Genomic DNA, 15,124 nt, shown 5'->3' with positions numbered 1-15,124 from the left:
GTGATTTTATGGCAAATTTAAGGAGGCACGCAGAATCATATTCTTTATTTTCACTGTTTTACAGCAGGGAGTATTATGGACTTAATAAAAACAGATGTATGTACAAAAATAAAGTGACAGATCCCGTCTAAACCCGACTTCAGCTCCATTTGGACTGGATCTTTTTTAGAGGAGGTGGGCTAGTTTAACAATACCTGGCCCACCCACCCATACCTGCAGTAATCACAGCATATACATTTATTCACATATTTTTATTCTAAGTATGCAGAATTAGCTGCGATCATCTCCTGTCTGCAGTGAACCCATGGGCGTACAGACAGCTGTCACTGGATCACTGTGATACTGAAGAAAAGTTAAAAACAAGTTCCAAAAGCAAGTTCTGCACAAACACAAGTGTCTTTTTTCTGACTTCTTAGCAGAGTTATGGAGGTTACATTACAGAAGACCACAGTGAAGATTTAATTCTCCACCTCCTCCCGTACAGTTAATCCCGTCCAAATGGGGCTTTAGTCTCTGCATTAAACAAAGACATGAAGAGTACACTGGTAACAAGAGGATGAGGAGCTCATCTTTAGTTCTGGTCAGGAAAGTCTGCGCTCATCTGAGAAGAAGAGAAAAGGACAGGTTGTTAGGTACAAAGACACAAAGTAAAGTGACTCCAGCTCTAATGTAAATCCAGAGTATTGTTCTAAGAATGAAGGGGATCTTTCTGCATGAATTTTATGTTAACAAGTGAATTTCATGCAACAGACACGTAAAGAAATACAATACATGACCGAGGCGCTTTAGATTTGTCCTAAATTCATTCTGCATGCATGTCAAATATTTTCTCTACTGCTGTTTGTATTTCAAGCTTTAATAAGTGTCAAAAATAAAACAAACACTTGTGTTGGAGGAGGGAGAGCCACAGCTGTTAGTGTAGTAAAGTATAGTTGAGTTAAACTGCAGCGGTTTAGCAGGGGAACAGATTGAAGCGGCGTCTACCTGAACGTCAAACTCTCCAAATCCAATCAGATTGCTGGTCTGGAGGCCGAGCAGGAAGAGAAATACAAAAAAACAAAACAAAAGACAGACGGCGACATTTACAGCTGAGAAGACAGAGATCAGACTGAGCAGGAAAAACAAATGACTGCTGCTTCAGGAACTCTGAACACAGTCAACTCTACAGTTTGAGTATGAAGAGGCAGAGAGGATGCGGTTTCCAGTTTTCTGTGCGTTCCTCAAGACGTTGCTCACTCAAAGTTAAATAATGAAAACATGAGCGGTTCTGTTAACAACCACCAAGTAACAGAAAAGTATCAATCGTAGTATCGATACGCCTCCACCGACCAGTCCTGCTGCAGTTAATAAGACTGTGAATTCTTGAATTGTGGCCGTAAATGTGTTTGGTGCTGTCACGGTGACCTTTGGCCTTTTGACCACCTGCATGTAATCAGTTCATCTTTGAGTCCAACTGAATATTTGTATTAAATTTGTATTAAAATTCCCTCGAGGCCTTACTGAGATATCGTGCTCAAAGTAAAGGGACGGCTGCCCATTAATTGAATTTTGCCGGCACGAGTGAGAAACAGCTTCCCATAAACACAGCTCAGTCTCAGAAGATTTACAATGACCCAACAAATGGAGGATTTGGGAGAAATCCGAGTGTGAAAACTGTGGATGGTTCTGTCAGCGAGCCGTGCAGTTTAAAGCAGCAGTGTTGGATCCAGGTGAAGGTGATGGCTCCCTCTCTGCTGCTCTCACTGAACCTGAGCAGGAAGCACAGCCTTCTCCCTCTCCTCTCCTACTGATGAAGCCCATGATGGAGCTGCGACACAGGCAGAGGTTTATGGTCAAATCTCACACTCACCACTGTGTCTGCTGCAGGAGAACCAGAGTGGCACTCACCCGTTGTTCCAGATGGAGAGGAGGTGTCGTTTAATCCTTCAATCCTCAGCCTGTCTTCCACACTTACTAACCATCATTATCACTTTCTTCTTGTTCTTTCAGGCCAAAGAGCTGCAGACTCTTCACAACCTCCGCAAACTCTTCGTTCTGGACCTCACCACACGGGTTAAGAAGGTACATCACCTTCCTCTGCTTGCTTGGTTCTGTTAAGCATCATCTCTCTGAAAATGCCAGTTTAACACTGAACCTGTGCTCTGACTATTGTTGTTAGAGTGCAGAGATGGACTGTGAGGAAGGGCTTGGCAACATCGCCCAGAAACAGAAGATCTCATTCCTGGAGAATAACTTGGAGCAGCTCACAAAAGTCCACAAGCAGGTAAAACCTAACATATACTATATACAGCATATGTAACATTAATACAAAATAAGCTGACGTTCTGTGAAGGAGACTAGTATTTTTCTTTTTTTCTCAGCCAGTGATGGAAGAAGTCAAAATAGCAATACAGTAAAATAAAAATACACCTACTTCAATGAAAGCATTCTCTGCATAATTTACTATAAGCATCAAAAGTTTCAATGGAAATACTCAGGTAGGTACCTCAAAATTGTTCTTAAGTACAATTTGTTAAATTGTTCTTATTTTTACCCTCTCAAAGTCACCTTATCTGAGAAGCCATGTCTGGGCATTAACATCCTGACAAGTTTTATTCCTAGCTTCACCAAACTTTGTAAGATCGCTGTGTTGTCTCTCTGCCCTGTGTGCCTGTCACTTGCAGTGTGGCTGCTTTCTTTGCAGATACTGGAGGTGAGCATGGTCATGAGCACCTGAGCTCATCAGGCGCCCTCTGGTGGACACAGACCCTGTATGTCAGTGCTCCTTCTGAAACCCTCTCAGAGCTGAGTTCAGACTCTCCCTCTTCTCCCTGAGACCACACCCACTGGCTTTGGTTTGTGTTTCTCCCTCAGCAGTAGCTTGACTCAGTGGCTTGAAGAGTTTCTGTGACTTCAAACCCCGCCCCCTGAACTCTGCACTGCCCAACTTGGTACAACCCAAGTCCCCTCTCCCTCCTCTCCTCCTCTCCCTGCTCCACCTCACCAAGCAATTGAGTTGGAAAAACTAAGGATTGATATTGTGCAGGTACAAAGAGATGGTCAGGCAGTACAAACCTTTAATGGTTCAGTCATGTTGAGTCTTGTTTGTCTTCCATCTTATCAGTTTTGGTGAAACTTTAGTTCAAATCTAATGCTGTGATATGTTTTTAGCTCTTGATATTTTTTATTTTTACCCTCTCAAAGTCACCTTATCTGAGAAGCCATGTCTGGGCATTAACATCCTGACAAGTTTTATTCCTAGCTTCACCAAACTTTGTAAGATCGCTGTGTTGTCTCTCTGCCCTGTGTGCCTGTCACTTACAGTGTGGCTGCTTTTTTTGCAGGTACTGGAGGTGAGCATGGTCATGAGCACCTGAGCTCATCAGCGCCCTCTGGTGGACACAGGACCCTGTATGTCAGTGCACCTTCTGAAACCCTCTCAGAGCTGAGTTCAGACTCTCCCTCTTCTCCCTGAGACACACCCACTGGCTTTGGTTTGTGTTTCTCCCTCAGCAGTAGCTTGACTCAGTGGCTTGAAGAGTTTCTGTGACTTCAAACCCCGCCCCCTGAACTCTGCACTGCCCAACTTGGTACAACCCAAGTCCCTCTCCCTCCTCTCCCTCCTCTCCCTCCTCCACCTCATCCAGCAATCCAGTTGGAAAAACTAAGGATTGATATCGTGCAGGTACAAAGAGATGGTCAGGCAGTACAAACCTTTAATGGTTATTATATCTGCAAAATGACTGAATATCAGCTGCTGGTAATTAAAGAATGGCTGTGGATCTAATTCTTTTGTTGAGGCAACTAGTCCAGATTTATAAAACAGAATTTCATTGCTGATTTGAACCAAAATACAGTACATGAATCTGGCTTGAAGCCTAAACCCCACCAGTAAGACTGGAGTCTGAGAAATGATGCTCCAAAATACAGACTGAGAACCTCTTGACCTTTGTGACCCAGGGGCTTGATGAGGAGCAGCCCTTTAAACAGGCTGTTGGTTCAGATCCAAACATCTGACGTCCACAGATGTTTCAGTCCAAGAGAGTGGTTGCTGCACTGTCTCAGATTTAGTTTGTTCTTTGTCTATACGGTGTTTGATTCCCTGAAATAAGGCTTTTAAAAGCTTTGCAGGTACTGCAGGTGAGCATGGCAGAGGGCCATCAGCACCTGAGCTCATCAGCGCCCTCTGGTGGACACAGACCCTGTATGTCAGTGCTCCTTCTGAAACCCTCTCAGAGCTGAGTTCAGACTCTCCCTCTTCTCCCTGAGACACACCCACTGGCTTTGGTTTGTGTTTCTCCCTCAGCAGTAGCTTGACTCAGTGGCTTGAAGAGTTTCTGTGACTTCAAACCCCGCCCCCTGAACTCTGCACTGCCCAACTTGGTACAGCCCAAGTCCCCTCTCCCTCCTCTCCCTCCTCTCCCTCCTCTCCCTTCTCCACCTCACCAAGCAATTGAGTTGGAAAAACTAAGGATTGATATTGTGCAGGTACAAAGAGATGGTCAGGCAGTACAAACCTTTAACGGTTATTATATCTGCAAAATGACTGAATATCAGCTGCTGGTAATTAAAGAATGGCTGTGGATCTAATTCTTTTGTTGAGGCAACTAGTCCAGATTTATAAAACAGAATTTCATTGCTGATTTGAACCAAAATACAGTACATGAATCTGGCTTGAAGCCTAAACCCCACCAGTAAGACTGGAGTCTGAGAAATGACGCTCCAAAATACAGACTGAGAACCTCTTGACCTTTGTGACCCAGGGGCTTGATGAGGAGCAGCCCTTTAAACAGGCTGTTGGTTCAGATCCAAACATCTGACGTCCACAGATGTTTCAGTCCAAGAGAGTGGTTGCTGCACTGTCTCAGATTTAGTTTGTTCTTTGTCTATACGGTGTTTGATTCCCTAAAATAAGGCTTTTAAAAGCTTTGCAGGTACTGCAGGTGAGCATGGCAGAGGGCCATCAGCACCTGAGCTCATCAGCGCCCTCTGGTGGACACAGACCCTGTATGTCAGTGCTCCTTCTGAAACCCTCTCAGAGCTGAGTTCAGACTCTCCCTCTTCTCCCTGAGACACACCCACTGGCTTTGGTTTGTGTTTCTCCCTCAGCAGTAGCTTGACTCAGTGGCTTGAAGAGTTTCTGTGACTTCAAACCCCGCCCCCTGAACTCTGCACTGCCCAACTTGGTACAACCCAAGTCCCCTCTCCCTCCTCTCCCTCCTCTCCCTGCTCCACCTCACCAAGCAATTGAGTTGGAAAAACTAAGGATTGATATTGTGCAGGTACAAAGAGATGGTCAGGCAGTACAAACCTTTAATGGTTCAGTCATGTTGAGTCTTGTTTGTCTTCCATCTTATCAGTTTTGGTGAAACTTTAGTTCAAATCTAATGCTGTGATGTTTTTAGCTCTTGATATTTTTTATTTTTACCCTCTCAAAGTCACCTTATCTGAGAAGCCATGTCTGGGCATTAACATCCTGACAAGTTTTATTCCTAGCTTCACCAAACTTTGTAAGATCGCTGTGTTGTCTCTCTGCCCTGTGTGCCTGTCACTTACAGTGTGGCTGCTTTTTTTGCAGGTACTGGAGGTGAGCATGGTCATGAGCACCTGAGCTCATCAGCGCCCTCTGGTGGACACAGACCCTGTATGTCAGTGCACCTTCTGAAACCCTCTCAGAGCTGAGTTCAGACTCTCCCTCTTCTCCCTGAGACACACCCACTGGCTTTGGTTTGTGTTTCTCCCTCAGCAGTAGCTTGACTCAGTGGCTTGAAGAGTTTCTGTGACTTCAAACCCCGCCCCCTGAACTCTGCACTGCCCAACTTGGTACAACCCAAGTCCCCTCTCCCTCCTCTCCCTCCTCTCCCTCCTCCACCTCATCCAGCAATCCAGTTGGAAAAACTAAGGATTGATATCGTGCAGGTACAAAGAGATGGTCAGGCAGTACAAACCTTTAATGGTTATTATATCTGCAAAATGACTGAATATCAGCTGCTGGTAATTAAAGAATGGCTGTGGATCTAATTCTTTTGTTGAGGCAACTAGTCCAGATTTATAAAACAGAATTTCATTGCTGATTTGAACCAAAATACAGTACATGAATCTGGCTTGAAGCCTAAACCCCACCAGTAAGACTGGAGTCTGAGAAATGACGCTCCAAAATACAGACTGAGAACCTCTTGACCTTTGTGACCCAGGGGCTTGATGAGGAGCAGCCCTTTAAACAGGCTGTTGGTTCAGATCCAAACATCTGACGTCCACAGATGTTTCAGTCCAAGAGAGTGGTTGCTGCACTGTCTCAGATTTAGTTTGTTCTTTGTCTATACGGTGTTTGATTCCCTGAAATAAGGCTTTTAAAAGCTTTGCAGGTACTGCAGGTGAGCATGGCAGAGGGCCATCAGCACCTGAGCTCATCAGCGCCCTCTGGTGGACACAGACCCTGTATGTCAGTGCTCCTTCTGAAACCCTCTCAGAGCTGAGTTCAGACTCTCCCTCTTCTCCCTGAGACACACCCACTGGCTTTGGTTTGTGTTTCTCCCTCAGCAGTAGCTTGACTCAGTGGCTTGAAGAGTTTCTGTGACTTCAAACCCCGCCCCCTGAACTCTGCACTGCCCAACTTGGTACAGCCCAAGTCCCCTCTCCCTCCTCTCCCTCCTCTCCCTTCTCCACCTCACCAAGCAATTGAGTTGGAAAAACTAAGGATTGATATTGTGCAGGTACAAAGAGATGGTCAGGCAGTACAAACCTTTAATGGTTCAGTCATGTTGAGTCTTGTTTGTCTTCCATCTTATCAGTTTTGGTGAAACTTTAGTTCAAATCTAATGCTGTGATATGTTTTTAGCTCTTGATATTTTTTATTTTTACCCTCTCAAAGTCACCTTATCTGAGAAGCCATGTCTGGGCATTAACATCCTGACAAGTTTTATTCCTAGCTTCACCAAACTTTGTAAGATCGCTGTGTTGTCTCTCTGCCCTGTGTGCCTGTCACTTGCAGTGTGGCTGCTTTTTTTGCAGGTACTGGAGGTGAGCATGGTCATGAGCACCTGAGCTCATCAGCGCCCTCTGGTGGACACAGACCCTGTATGTCAGTGCACCTTCTGAAACCCTCTCAGAGCTGAGTTCAGACTCTCCCTCTTCTCCCTGAGACACACCCACTGGCTTTGGTTTGTGTTTCTCCCTCAGCAGTAGCTTGACTCAGTGGCTTGAAGAGTTTCTGTGACTTCAAACCCCGCCCCCTGAACTCTGCACTGCCCAACTTGGTACAACCCAAGTCCCCTCTCCCTCCTCTCCCTCCTCTCCCTCCTCCACCTCATCCAGCAATTAGTTGGAAAAACTAAGGATTGATATCGTGCAGGTACAAAGAGATGGTCAGGCAGTACAAACCTTTAACGGTTATTATATCTGCAAAATGACTGAATATCAGCTGCTGGTAATTAAAGAATGGCTGTGGATCTAATTCTTTTGTTGAGGCAACTAGTCCAGATTTATAAAACAGAATTTCATTGCTGATTTGAACCAAAATACAGTACATGAATCTGGCTTGAAGCCTAAACCCCACCAGTAAGACTGGAGTCTGAGAAATGACGCTCCAAAATACAGACTGAGAACCTCTTGACCTTTGTGACCCAGGGGCTTGATGAGGAGCAGCCCTTTAAACAGGCTGTTGGTTCAGATCCAAACATCTGACGTCCACAGATGTTTCAGTCCAAGAGAGTGGTTGCTGCACTGTCTCAGATTTAGTTTGTTCTTTGTCTATACGGTGTTTGATTCCCTGAAATAAGGCTTTTAAAAGCTTTGCAGGTACTGCAGGTGAGCATGGCAGAGGGCCATCAGCACCTGAGCTCATCAGCGCCCTCTGGTGGACACAGACCCTGTATGTCAGTGCTCCTTCTGAAACCCTCTCAGAGCTGAGTTCAGACTCTCCCTCTTCTCCCTGAGACACACCCACTGGCTTTGGTTTGTGTTTCTCCCTCAGCAGTAGCTTGACTCAGTGGCTTGAAGAGTTTCTGTGACTTCAAACCCCGCCCCCTGAACTCTGCACTGCCCAACTTGGTACAGCCCAAGTCCCCTCTCCCTCCTCTCCCTCCTCTCCCTCCTCTCCCTTCTCCACCTCACCAAGCAATTGAGTTGGAAAAACTAAGGATTGATATTGTGCAGGTACAAAGAGATGGTCAGGCAGTACAAACCTTTAATGGTTCAGTCATGTTGAGAACATGTTTGTCTTCCATCTTATCAGTTTTGGTGAAACTTTAGTTCAAATCTAATGCTGTGATGTTTTTAGCTCTTGATATTTTTTATTTTTACCCTCTCAACGTCACCTTATCTGAGAAGCCATGTCTGGGCATTAACATCCTGACAAGTTTTATTCCTAGCTTCACCAAACTTTGTAAGATCGCTGTGTTGTCTCTCTGCCCTGTGTGCCTGTCACTTGCAGTGTGGCTGCTTTTTTTGCAGGTACTGGAGGTGAGCATGGTCATGAGCACCTGAGCTCATCAGCGCCCTCTGGTGGACACAGACCCTGTATGTCAGTGCACCTTCTGAAACCCTCTCAGAGCTGAGTTCAGACTCTCCCTCTTCTCCCTGAGACACACCCACTGGCTTTGGTTTGTGTTTCTCCCTCAGCAGTAGCTTGACTCAGTGGCTTGAAGAGTTTCTGTGACTTCAAACCCCGCCCCCTGAACTCTGCACTGCCCAACTTGGTACAACCCAAGTCCCCTCTCCCTCCTCTCCCTCCTCTCCCTCCTCTCCCTCCTCCACCTCATCCAGCAATCCAGTTGGAAAAACTAAGGATTGATATCGTGCAGGTACAAAGAGATGGTCAGGCAGTACAAACCTTTAACGGTTATTATATCTGCAAAATGACTGAATATCAGCTGCTGGTAATTAAAGAATGGCTGTGGATCTAATTCTTTTGTTGAGGCAACTAGTCCAGATTTATAAAACAGAATTTCATTGCTGATTTGAACCAAAATACAGTACATGAATCTGGCTTGAAGCCTAAACCCCACCAGTAAGACTGGAGTCTGAGAAATGACGCTCCAAAATACAGACTGAGAACCTCTTGACCTTTGTGACCCAGGGGCTTGATGAGGAGCAGCCCTTTAAACAGGCTGTTGGTTCAGATCCAAACATCTGACGTCCACAGATGTTTCAGTCCAAGAGAGTGGTTGCTGCACTGTCTCAGATTTAGTTTGTTCTTTGTCTATACGGTGTTTGATTCCCTGAAATAAGGCTTTTAAAAGCTTTGCAGGTACTGCAGGTGAGCATGGCAGAGGGCCATCAGCACCTGAGCTCATCAGCGCCCTCTGGTGGACACAGACCCTGTATGTCAGTGCTTCTTCTGAAACCCTCTCAGAGCTGAGTTCAGACTCTCCCTCTTCTCCCTGAGACACACCCACTGGCTTTGGTTTGTGTTTCTGGATCAAACAACACCACACAAACACTTCTTCCCTTATGGCCTCAGCTACACTGCTGATTTTACTGATTACACGTCACTGTTAGTTTAAGTTTTCCTCATTGTTTTAAATAGAATCATTTGTTAATTGGTTTTGTTGTGTGCAACTGTGCAGCCTTGTTGTGAAGAGTAGAATTAGCGCCCTCTGGTGGACACAGGCCCTGTATGTCAGTGCTCCTTCTGAAACCCTCTCAGAGCTGAGTTCAGACTCTCCCTCTTCTCCCTGAGACAGTGATAATAGTACTAGGTCTTAATGTCCAAACATGACTTCTCAGATAAGGTGTTTGTCAGGTTATAAAAACAGAATAATATCAAAGGCTGAAAACATGAAAACGTGGGCCGTGTACAGGCCTTGTTTTCTGGACCTGTTCATGTCAATGTCTGAACAAAATCAGAGATGGTGCTGCAGCAACCTTTTCTGATCTGATATGGAATGACCCCTCTGAAGTTCTTGGGTTTGAGTTGTGGCGGATTTTGATGAAGTCCAGGACCCTCTGTAAACTCCCAAAGGCTCCAGGAAATAAGTGTGAAGGGTCTGATGAGATAGCTGAACCTTTAGGTTCTGAGGATGTGGATTTGACTCAGTTGTGGGTCGTACAAGCAGAGATTTTTGAATCAAAGTCTGACAAAAGCCTCTGATCAACACGTCGCCTTATAGCTCACACCAACACTGAAGTTCAGAGTTATCGGTTCCTCTGGTTTTGAGGTCTTGGGTCAGAGGCTGCAGAGTTTTGATGCCCAGCACTCAAAGTAAACACTGAAAGGCTCAAAGAAATGTGTCTCAGCTGTCTGACAAGATGGCGCAGACTGGTAGAACACTGACTCATGTTCAAGAGTTGTGAGTTCAATTCTTGGTTGAGGCAGTGAGTTTTTGAAGGCTGGTGTGCAGATCACAGAGTGAAATGCTTGAAAAAAGGAGTTCAGGTGTCTCACCACATAGGTCAGTGGTTAAGGAGATGGACTGGGTCTCAAGAGTCGTGAGTTCAATTCTTGGTTGAGGCAGTGAGTTTTTGAAGGCTGGTGTGCAAAAGAAAGGCTGAAATGCTTAAAGAAAGAGTCCTCCACTGTCTGACAAGATGGCGCAGACTGGTAGAACACTGACTCGTGTTCAAGAGTCGTGAGTTCAATTCTTGGTTGAGGCAGTGAGTTTTTGGAGGCTGGTGTGCAGATCACAGAGTGAAATGCTTGAAAAAAGGAGTTCAGGTGTCTCACCACATAGGTTAGTGGTTAAGGAGATGGACTGGGAATCAAGAGTTCGTGAGTTCAATTCTTGGTTGAGACAAAGAGTTTTTCACTTTCAACTGCCAAAATGAAGAAGCCAAATGCGCCATGAGCATTAGTCACATCAGATCCTCAGTGGTGCAGTGGATTTGTCTGCAGGCAAGAGGTTGTGATTGGGAACCAAGAGGTTGCAGGTTCAAGTCTTGGTTGAGACAAAGAGTTTTTCACTTTCAACTGCCAAAATGAAGATGCCAAATGCGCCACGAGCATTGGTCACATCAGATCCTCAGTGGTGCAGTGGATTTGTCTGCAGGCAAGAGGTTGTGATTGGGAACCAAGAGGTTGCAGGTTCAAATCTTGGTTGAGACAAAGAGTTTTTCACTTTCAACAGCCAAAATGAAGATGTCAAATACGCCCGGAGCTCTGTTCATTTCAGATGCACGGTGGTGCAGTGGGTTCGTCAGCGGCCGGATGGTCGACTGGTCTGGGAGAGGCCGGTTCGAATCCCCTTCACTGCCAGCGTCTGGGTTAGGGGGTAGCGGGAGAGGATAATTTAGTTCGGGGGGGGGAGGTAGCTGTAGGGGAGGGGCTAGATCAGGTGGGGGGGGGCTAGGTAGGAGGAGCTAGAGGGGGGTGGGGCTAGGTAGGAGGAGTCAGAGGGGGTGGGGCAGGTAGGAGGAGCTAGAGGGGGGTGGGGCTAGGTAGGAGGAGCTAGAAGGGGCGGGGCAGGTAGGAGGAGTCAGGGGGAGGGGCAGGTAGGAGGAGCTAGAGGGGGGCGGGGCAGGTAGGAGGAGTCAGGGGGAGGGGCAGGTAGGAGGAGCTAGAGGGGGGCGGGGCAGGTAGGAGGAGTCAGGGGGAGGGGCAGGTAGGAGGGGCTAGAGTAGGTAGGAGGAGTCAGGGGGAGGGGCAGGTAGGAGGAGCCAGAGGGGGGTGGGGCAGGAGGAAGGGAGGGAGTGACTTATTGGTTTTATAGGACATGCTTGTGCGCACAAGGTGCTTTTGAAACTTTTTAGCCAGCAAGAACTGGAGCACATGGAACAAACATTTGGTAACTCTTACTTAAAATATCCACACATTTATCACATTTTCTGCATTTTTATTGTTGTTAGTGCAGTTTTACACTGTTAACTATTAACTTTAGCATTAGCTTTAACTTTAACATTAACTTTAACATTAACTTTAGCTTTAACATTAACATTAGCTTTAACTTTAGCATTAGCTTTAACTTTAGCATTAGCTTTAACTTTAGCATTAGCTTTAACTTTAGCATTAACATTAGCTTTAACTTTAGCATTAGCTTTAACTTTAACATTAGCATTAGCTTTAACGTTAGCATTAACATTAGCATTACCATGCTACAGCAGAACTAGCAACAACAAAAGGTGCAGAGATACACTTGTGAATGGATGCAACAAAGGTTAAATAACAAGGTCCAAACAAACAGCAGCGCAGACACGAGTGTATCTCCTCACCTCCCGTTTCTGAAAAACACAGAGAAGAAACAGATGTAGTTAGGTTAGGCTATGATTCTAGCAGGAGTTGAAATCTGCAAGGATTCTAGCATTAGTCAAAATCTGCAAAGTAAGCCAACAAAAGACTCACGTTTACACTTAAATTGAAAGATAACCATTTAATAACTGCACCGACAACAGTAAAAACGCAGAAAATGTGATAAATGCGTGGATATTTTAAGCGAGAGTTACCAAATGTTTGTACCACGTGCAGCAGTTCTCGCTGGCTCCGTCTGCGCGCGCCGGGTGTCAAAGAGGAAGTCGCTCTTTCCGGCGCGCCTTATATAGACGAGAGCGTGGGGGGAGGGGGGCAGTGCACTGGGGAGAGGAGGGGGGCGGCTGGACCTCACTCTGTGCAGGTCTCACGGGAATCGAATCCCGTTTCTGACACGTGTGTGATTCCCCCAAACAAAATGTCCCGTGAATAAATCACTATAAGATCGATGTTTTATTGTGTGAACTGCTGCGGACAACATATAAATCCACAGACGTTTGCAGAACAGTCAGTTTGTTTTATATTTGTGTTGCATTTAACACTTTGTCACGTATTTCTCTTGATTCAAACGACACTCGGAGGTTGTCGCTCAAATCTGACAAAGTGTCTGACTGGACTGTACCAAGTCAAGTAGAGAACAGAGGGGGGTTTCAGGTGATCTCCACCTTAGTTTGTGTTGAGCTGCCGAAGGCTCTGTGTTTCTTGTAATACTCTGACTGACTTCATCCCCACTTTAAAGTCTTTGACCGTTTCATGAACACACCACGCTTGCTCATGGTTTGAATTGTTGGGTCTCCTTATAAATATTATAATATAAAGAGCACGGTGTAAACCTGCTCTGTGTGTACAGCGCCTCGAGATGACGTCTGTTATGATTTGACGCTGTATAAATAAATATTGACTTGACATCATCAGAGAAATCAGAAGAAAGCTGCAGCTGTTCTCAATTAAAAATGATTGCTATGAGTTTATGGGCCAACTTTTCTTTGAGCGTCTCCTGCTCCACAGCCTGAAAGTTAAAAAATAAAATAAAAGAACCCCCCACCCCTCTTCCCTCTTCCCCCTCCCGTGCAACCCCCACCCCGCACCCCTAACCCTAACCCTAACCACAATCTCAGTTTATATAACGCCAGATCACAACAAAAGTTATGTGAGGGTTGGAATGATTAAATCAGATTCAGTTGTGATGGTCAGAATGTTTTATTTGAATGAAAACGTGCTGAGAAACGATCTTTATGATGAAATATTCCTGTTCCCTCTCTGTTGCTTCAACCCGCTCCATACAACACTCTGGTGTCACGGCGCTGACAGGTGTTTGTTCAACTTAGTCAAACTCTGCTTTTCGTTTGCGCCCCCTAGTGTTTCATCTTTACATTGCTATCAGTAAGGTTAGGTAGGATATGGGTTTAATTCATTTTATTAACCCTGAAAGCGAATATCTTTAGTAAAAATCCTTGAACAATAATGTGGCGCTATGATGGCTCTAACGGTGATCCTGCCGGAGTTTCCTGTGGTTTCAGGTGGATTAAGAATGATTTTACGCTCCCCGGCCGCTCTGACAAATGTTACACGTGTTTATTAGGGTATTTACGGTCAGAAATCCTGTTGTGTGTGTGGGAGGAGACTCGAGGAAATCCGAGCATGCGCTGTATTGGCTGTCATTTGGAACGGATCGATAGTCAATCTGACACGTTGTTGTTTTCATGATGAATTCATGATGAATAAAGTTTAAAAATGGGGGGGTCCGCTGTCATCCGCCATGTTTGTTTAGTCTAAAGTCACCTCCACACAATAAGATGTTTTTGCAGACTCAAATACACAATGTCCAATTAATCAATGTGATTTTATGGCAAATTTAAGGAGGCACGCAGAATCATATTCTTTATTTTCACTGTTTTACAGCAGGGAGTATTATGGACTTAATAAAAACAGATGTATGTACAAAAATAAAGTGACAGATCCCGTCTAAACCCGACTTCAGCTCCATTTGGACTGGATCTTTTTTAGAGGAGGTGGGCTAGTTTAACAATACCTGGCCCACCCACCCATACCTGCAGTAATCACAGCATATACATTTATTCACATATTTTTATTCTAAGTATGCAGAATTAGCTGCGATCATCTCCTGTCTGCAGTGAACCCATGGGCGTACAGACAGCTGTCACTGGATCACTGTGATACTGAAGAAAAGTTAAAAACAAGTTCCAAAAGCAAGTTCTGCACAAACACAAGTGTCTTTTTTCTGACTTCTTAGCAGAGTTATGGAGGTTACATTACAGAAGACCACAGTGAAGATTTAATTCTCCACCTCCTCCCGTACAGTTAATCCCGTCCAAATGGGGCTTTAGTCTCTGCATTAAACAAAGACATGAAGAGTACACTGGTAACAAGAGGATGAGGAGCTCATCTTTAGTTCTGGTCAGGAAAGTCTGCGCTCATCTGAGAAGAAGAGAAAAAGACAGGTTGTTAGGTACAAAGACACAAAGTAAAGTGACTCCAGCTCTAATGTAAATCCAGAGTATTGTTCTAAGAATGAAGGGAATCTTTCTGCATGAATTTTATGTTAACAAGTGAATTTCATGCAACAGACACGTAAAGAAATACAATACATGACCGAGGCGCTTTAGATTTGTCCTAAATTCATTCTGCATGCATGTCAAATATTTTCTCTACTGCTGTTTGTATTTCAAGCTTTAATAAGTGTCAAAAATAAAACAAACACTTGTGTTGGAGGAGGGAGAGCCACAGCTGTTAGTGTAGTAAAGTATAGTTGAGTTAAACTGCAGCGGTTTAGCAGGGGAACAGATTGAAGCGGCGTCTACCTGAACGTCAAACTCTCCAAATCCAATCAGATTGCTGGTCTGGAGGCCGAGCAGGAAGAGAAATACAAAAAAACAAAACAAAAGACAGACGGCGACATTTACAGCTGAGAAGACAGAGATCAGACTGAGCAGGAAAAACAAATGA

General features: G+C 45.0%; 1 protein-coding gene and 1 long non-coding RNA gene across 2 annotated transcripts in view; one reads left to right on the top strand and one right to left on the bottom strand.

Annotated features, from left to right (window-relative positions):
* LOC108873105 (kinesin heavy chain) overlaps nt 1-15,124 on the top strand; it is a 34,567-nt gene that overhangs the window by 8,242 nt on the left and 11,201 nt on the right. The window contains exons 5-6 of the mRNA XM_051066119.1: nt 1,990-2,061; nt 2,159-2,263. Coding sequence (XP_050922076.1) covers nt 1,990-2,061; nt 2,159-2,263 — 177 coding nt within the window. The remainder of the gene's footprint in view (nt 1-1,989; nt 2,062-2,158; nt 2,264-15,124) is intronic.
* LOC127139129 (uncharacterized) lies at nt 17-1,677 on the bottom strand. The gene is made up of 2 exons (XR_007809067.1): nt 985-1,677; nt 17-601 (listed from the first exon to the last, which is right to left on the bottom strand). It is a non-coding gene; the product is annotated as an uncharacterized LOC127139129 (long non-coding RNA).

The sequence above is a fragment of the Lates calcarifer genome, linkage group LG7_2, assembly GCF_001640805.2.
Source record: "Lates calcarifer isolate ASB-BC8 linkage group LG7_2, TLL_Latcal_v3, whole genome shotgun sequence".
Taxonomy (NCBI): domain Eukaryota; kingdom Metazoa; phylum Chordata; class Actinopteri; family Centropomidae; genus Lates; species Lates calcarifer.
The sequence above is the reverse complement of the archived record's forward strand: the minus strand, read 5'-3'. Positions and strand labels throughout refer to the sequence as shown.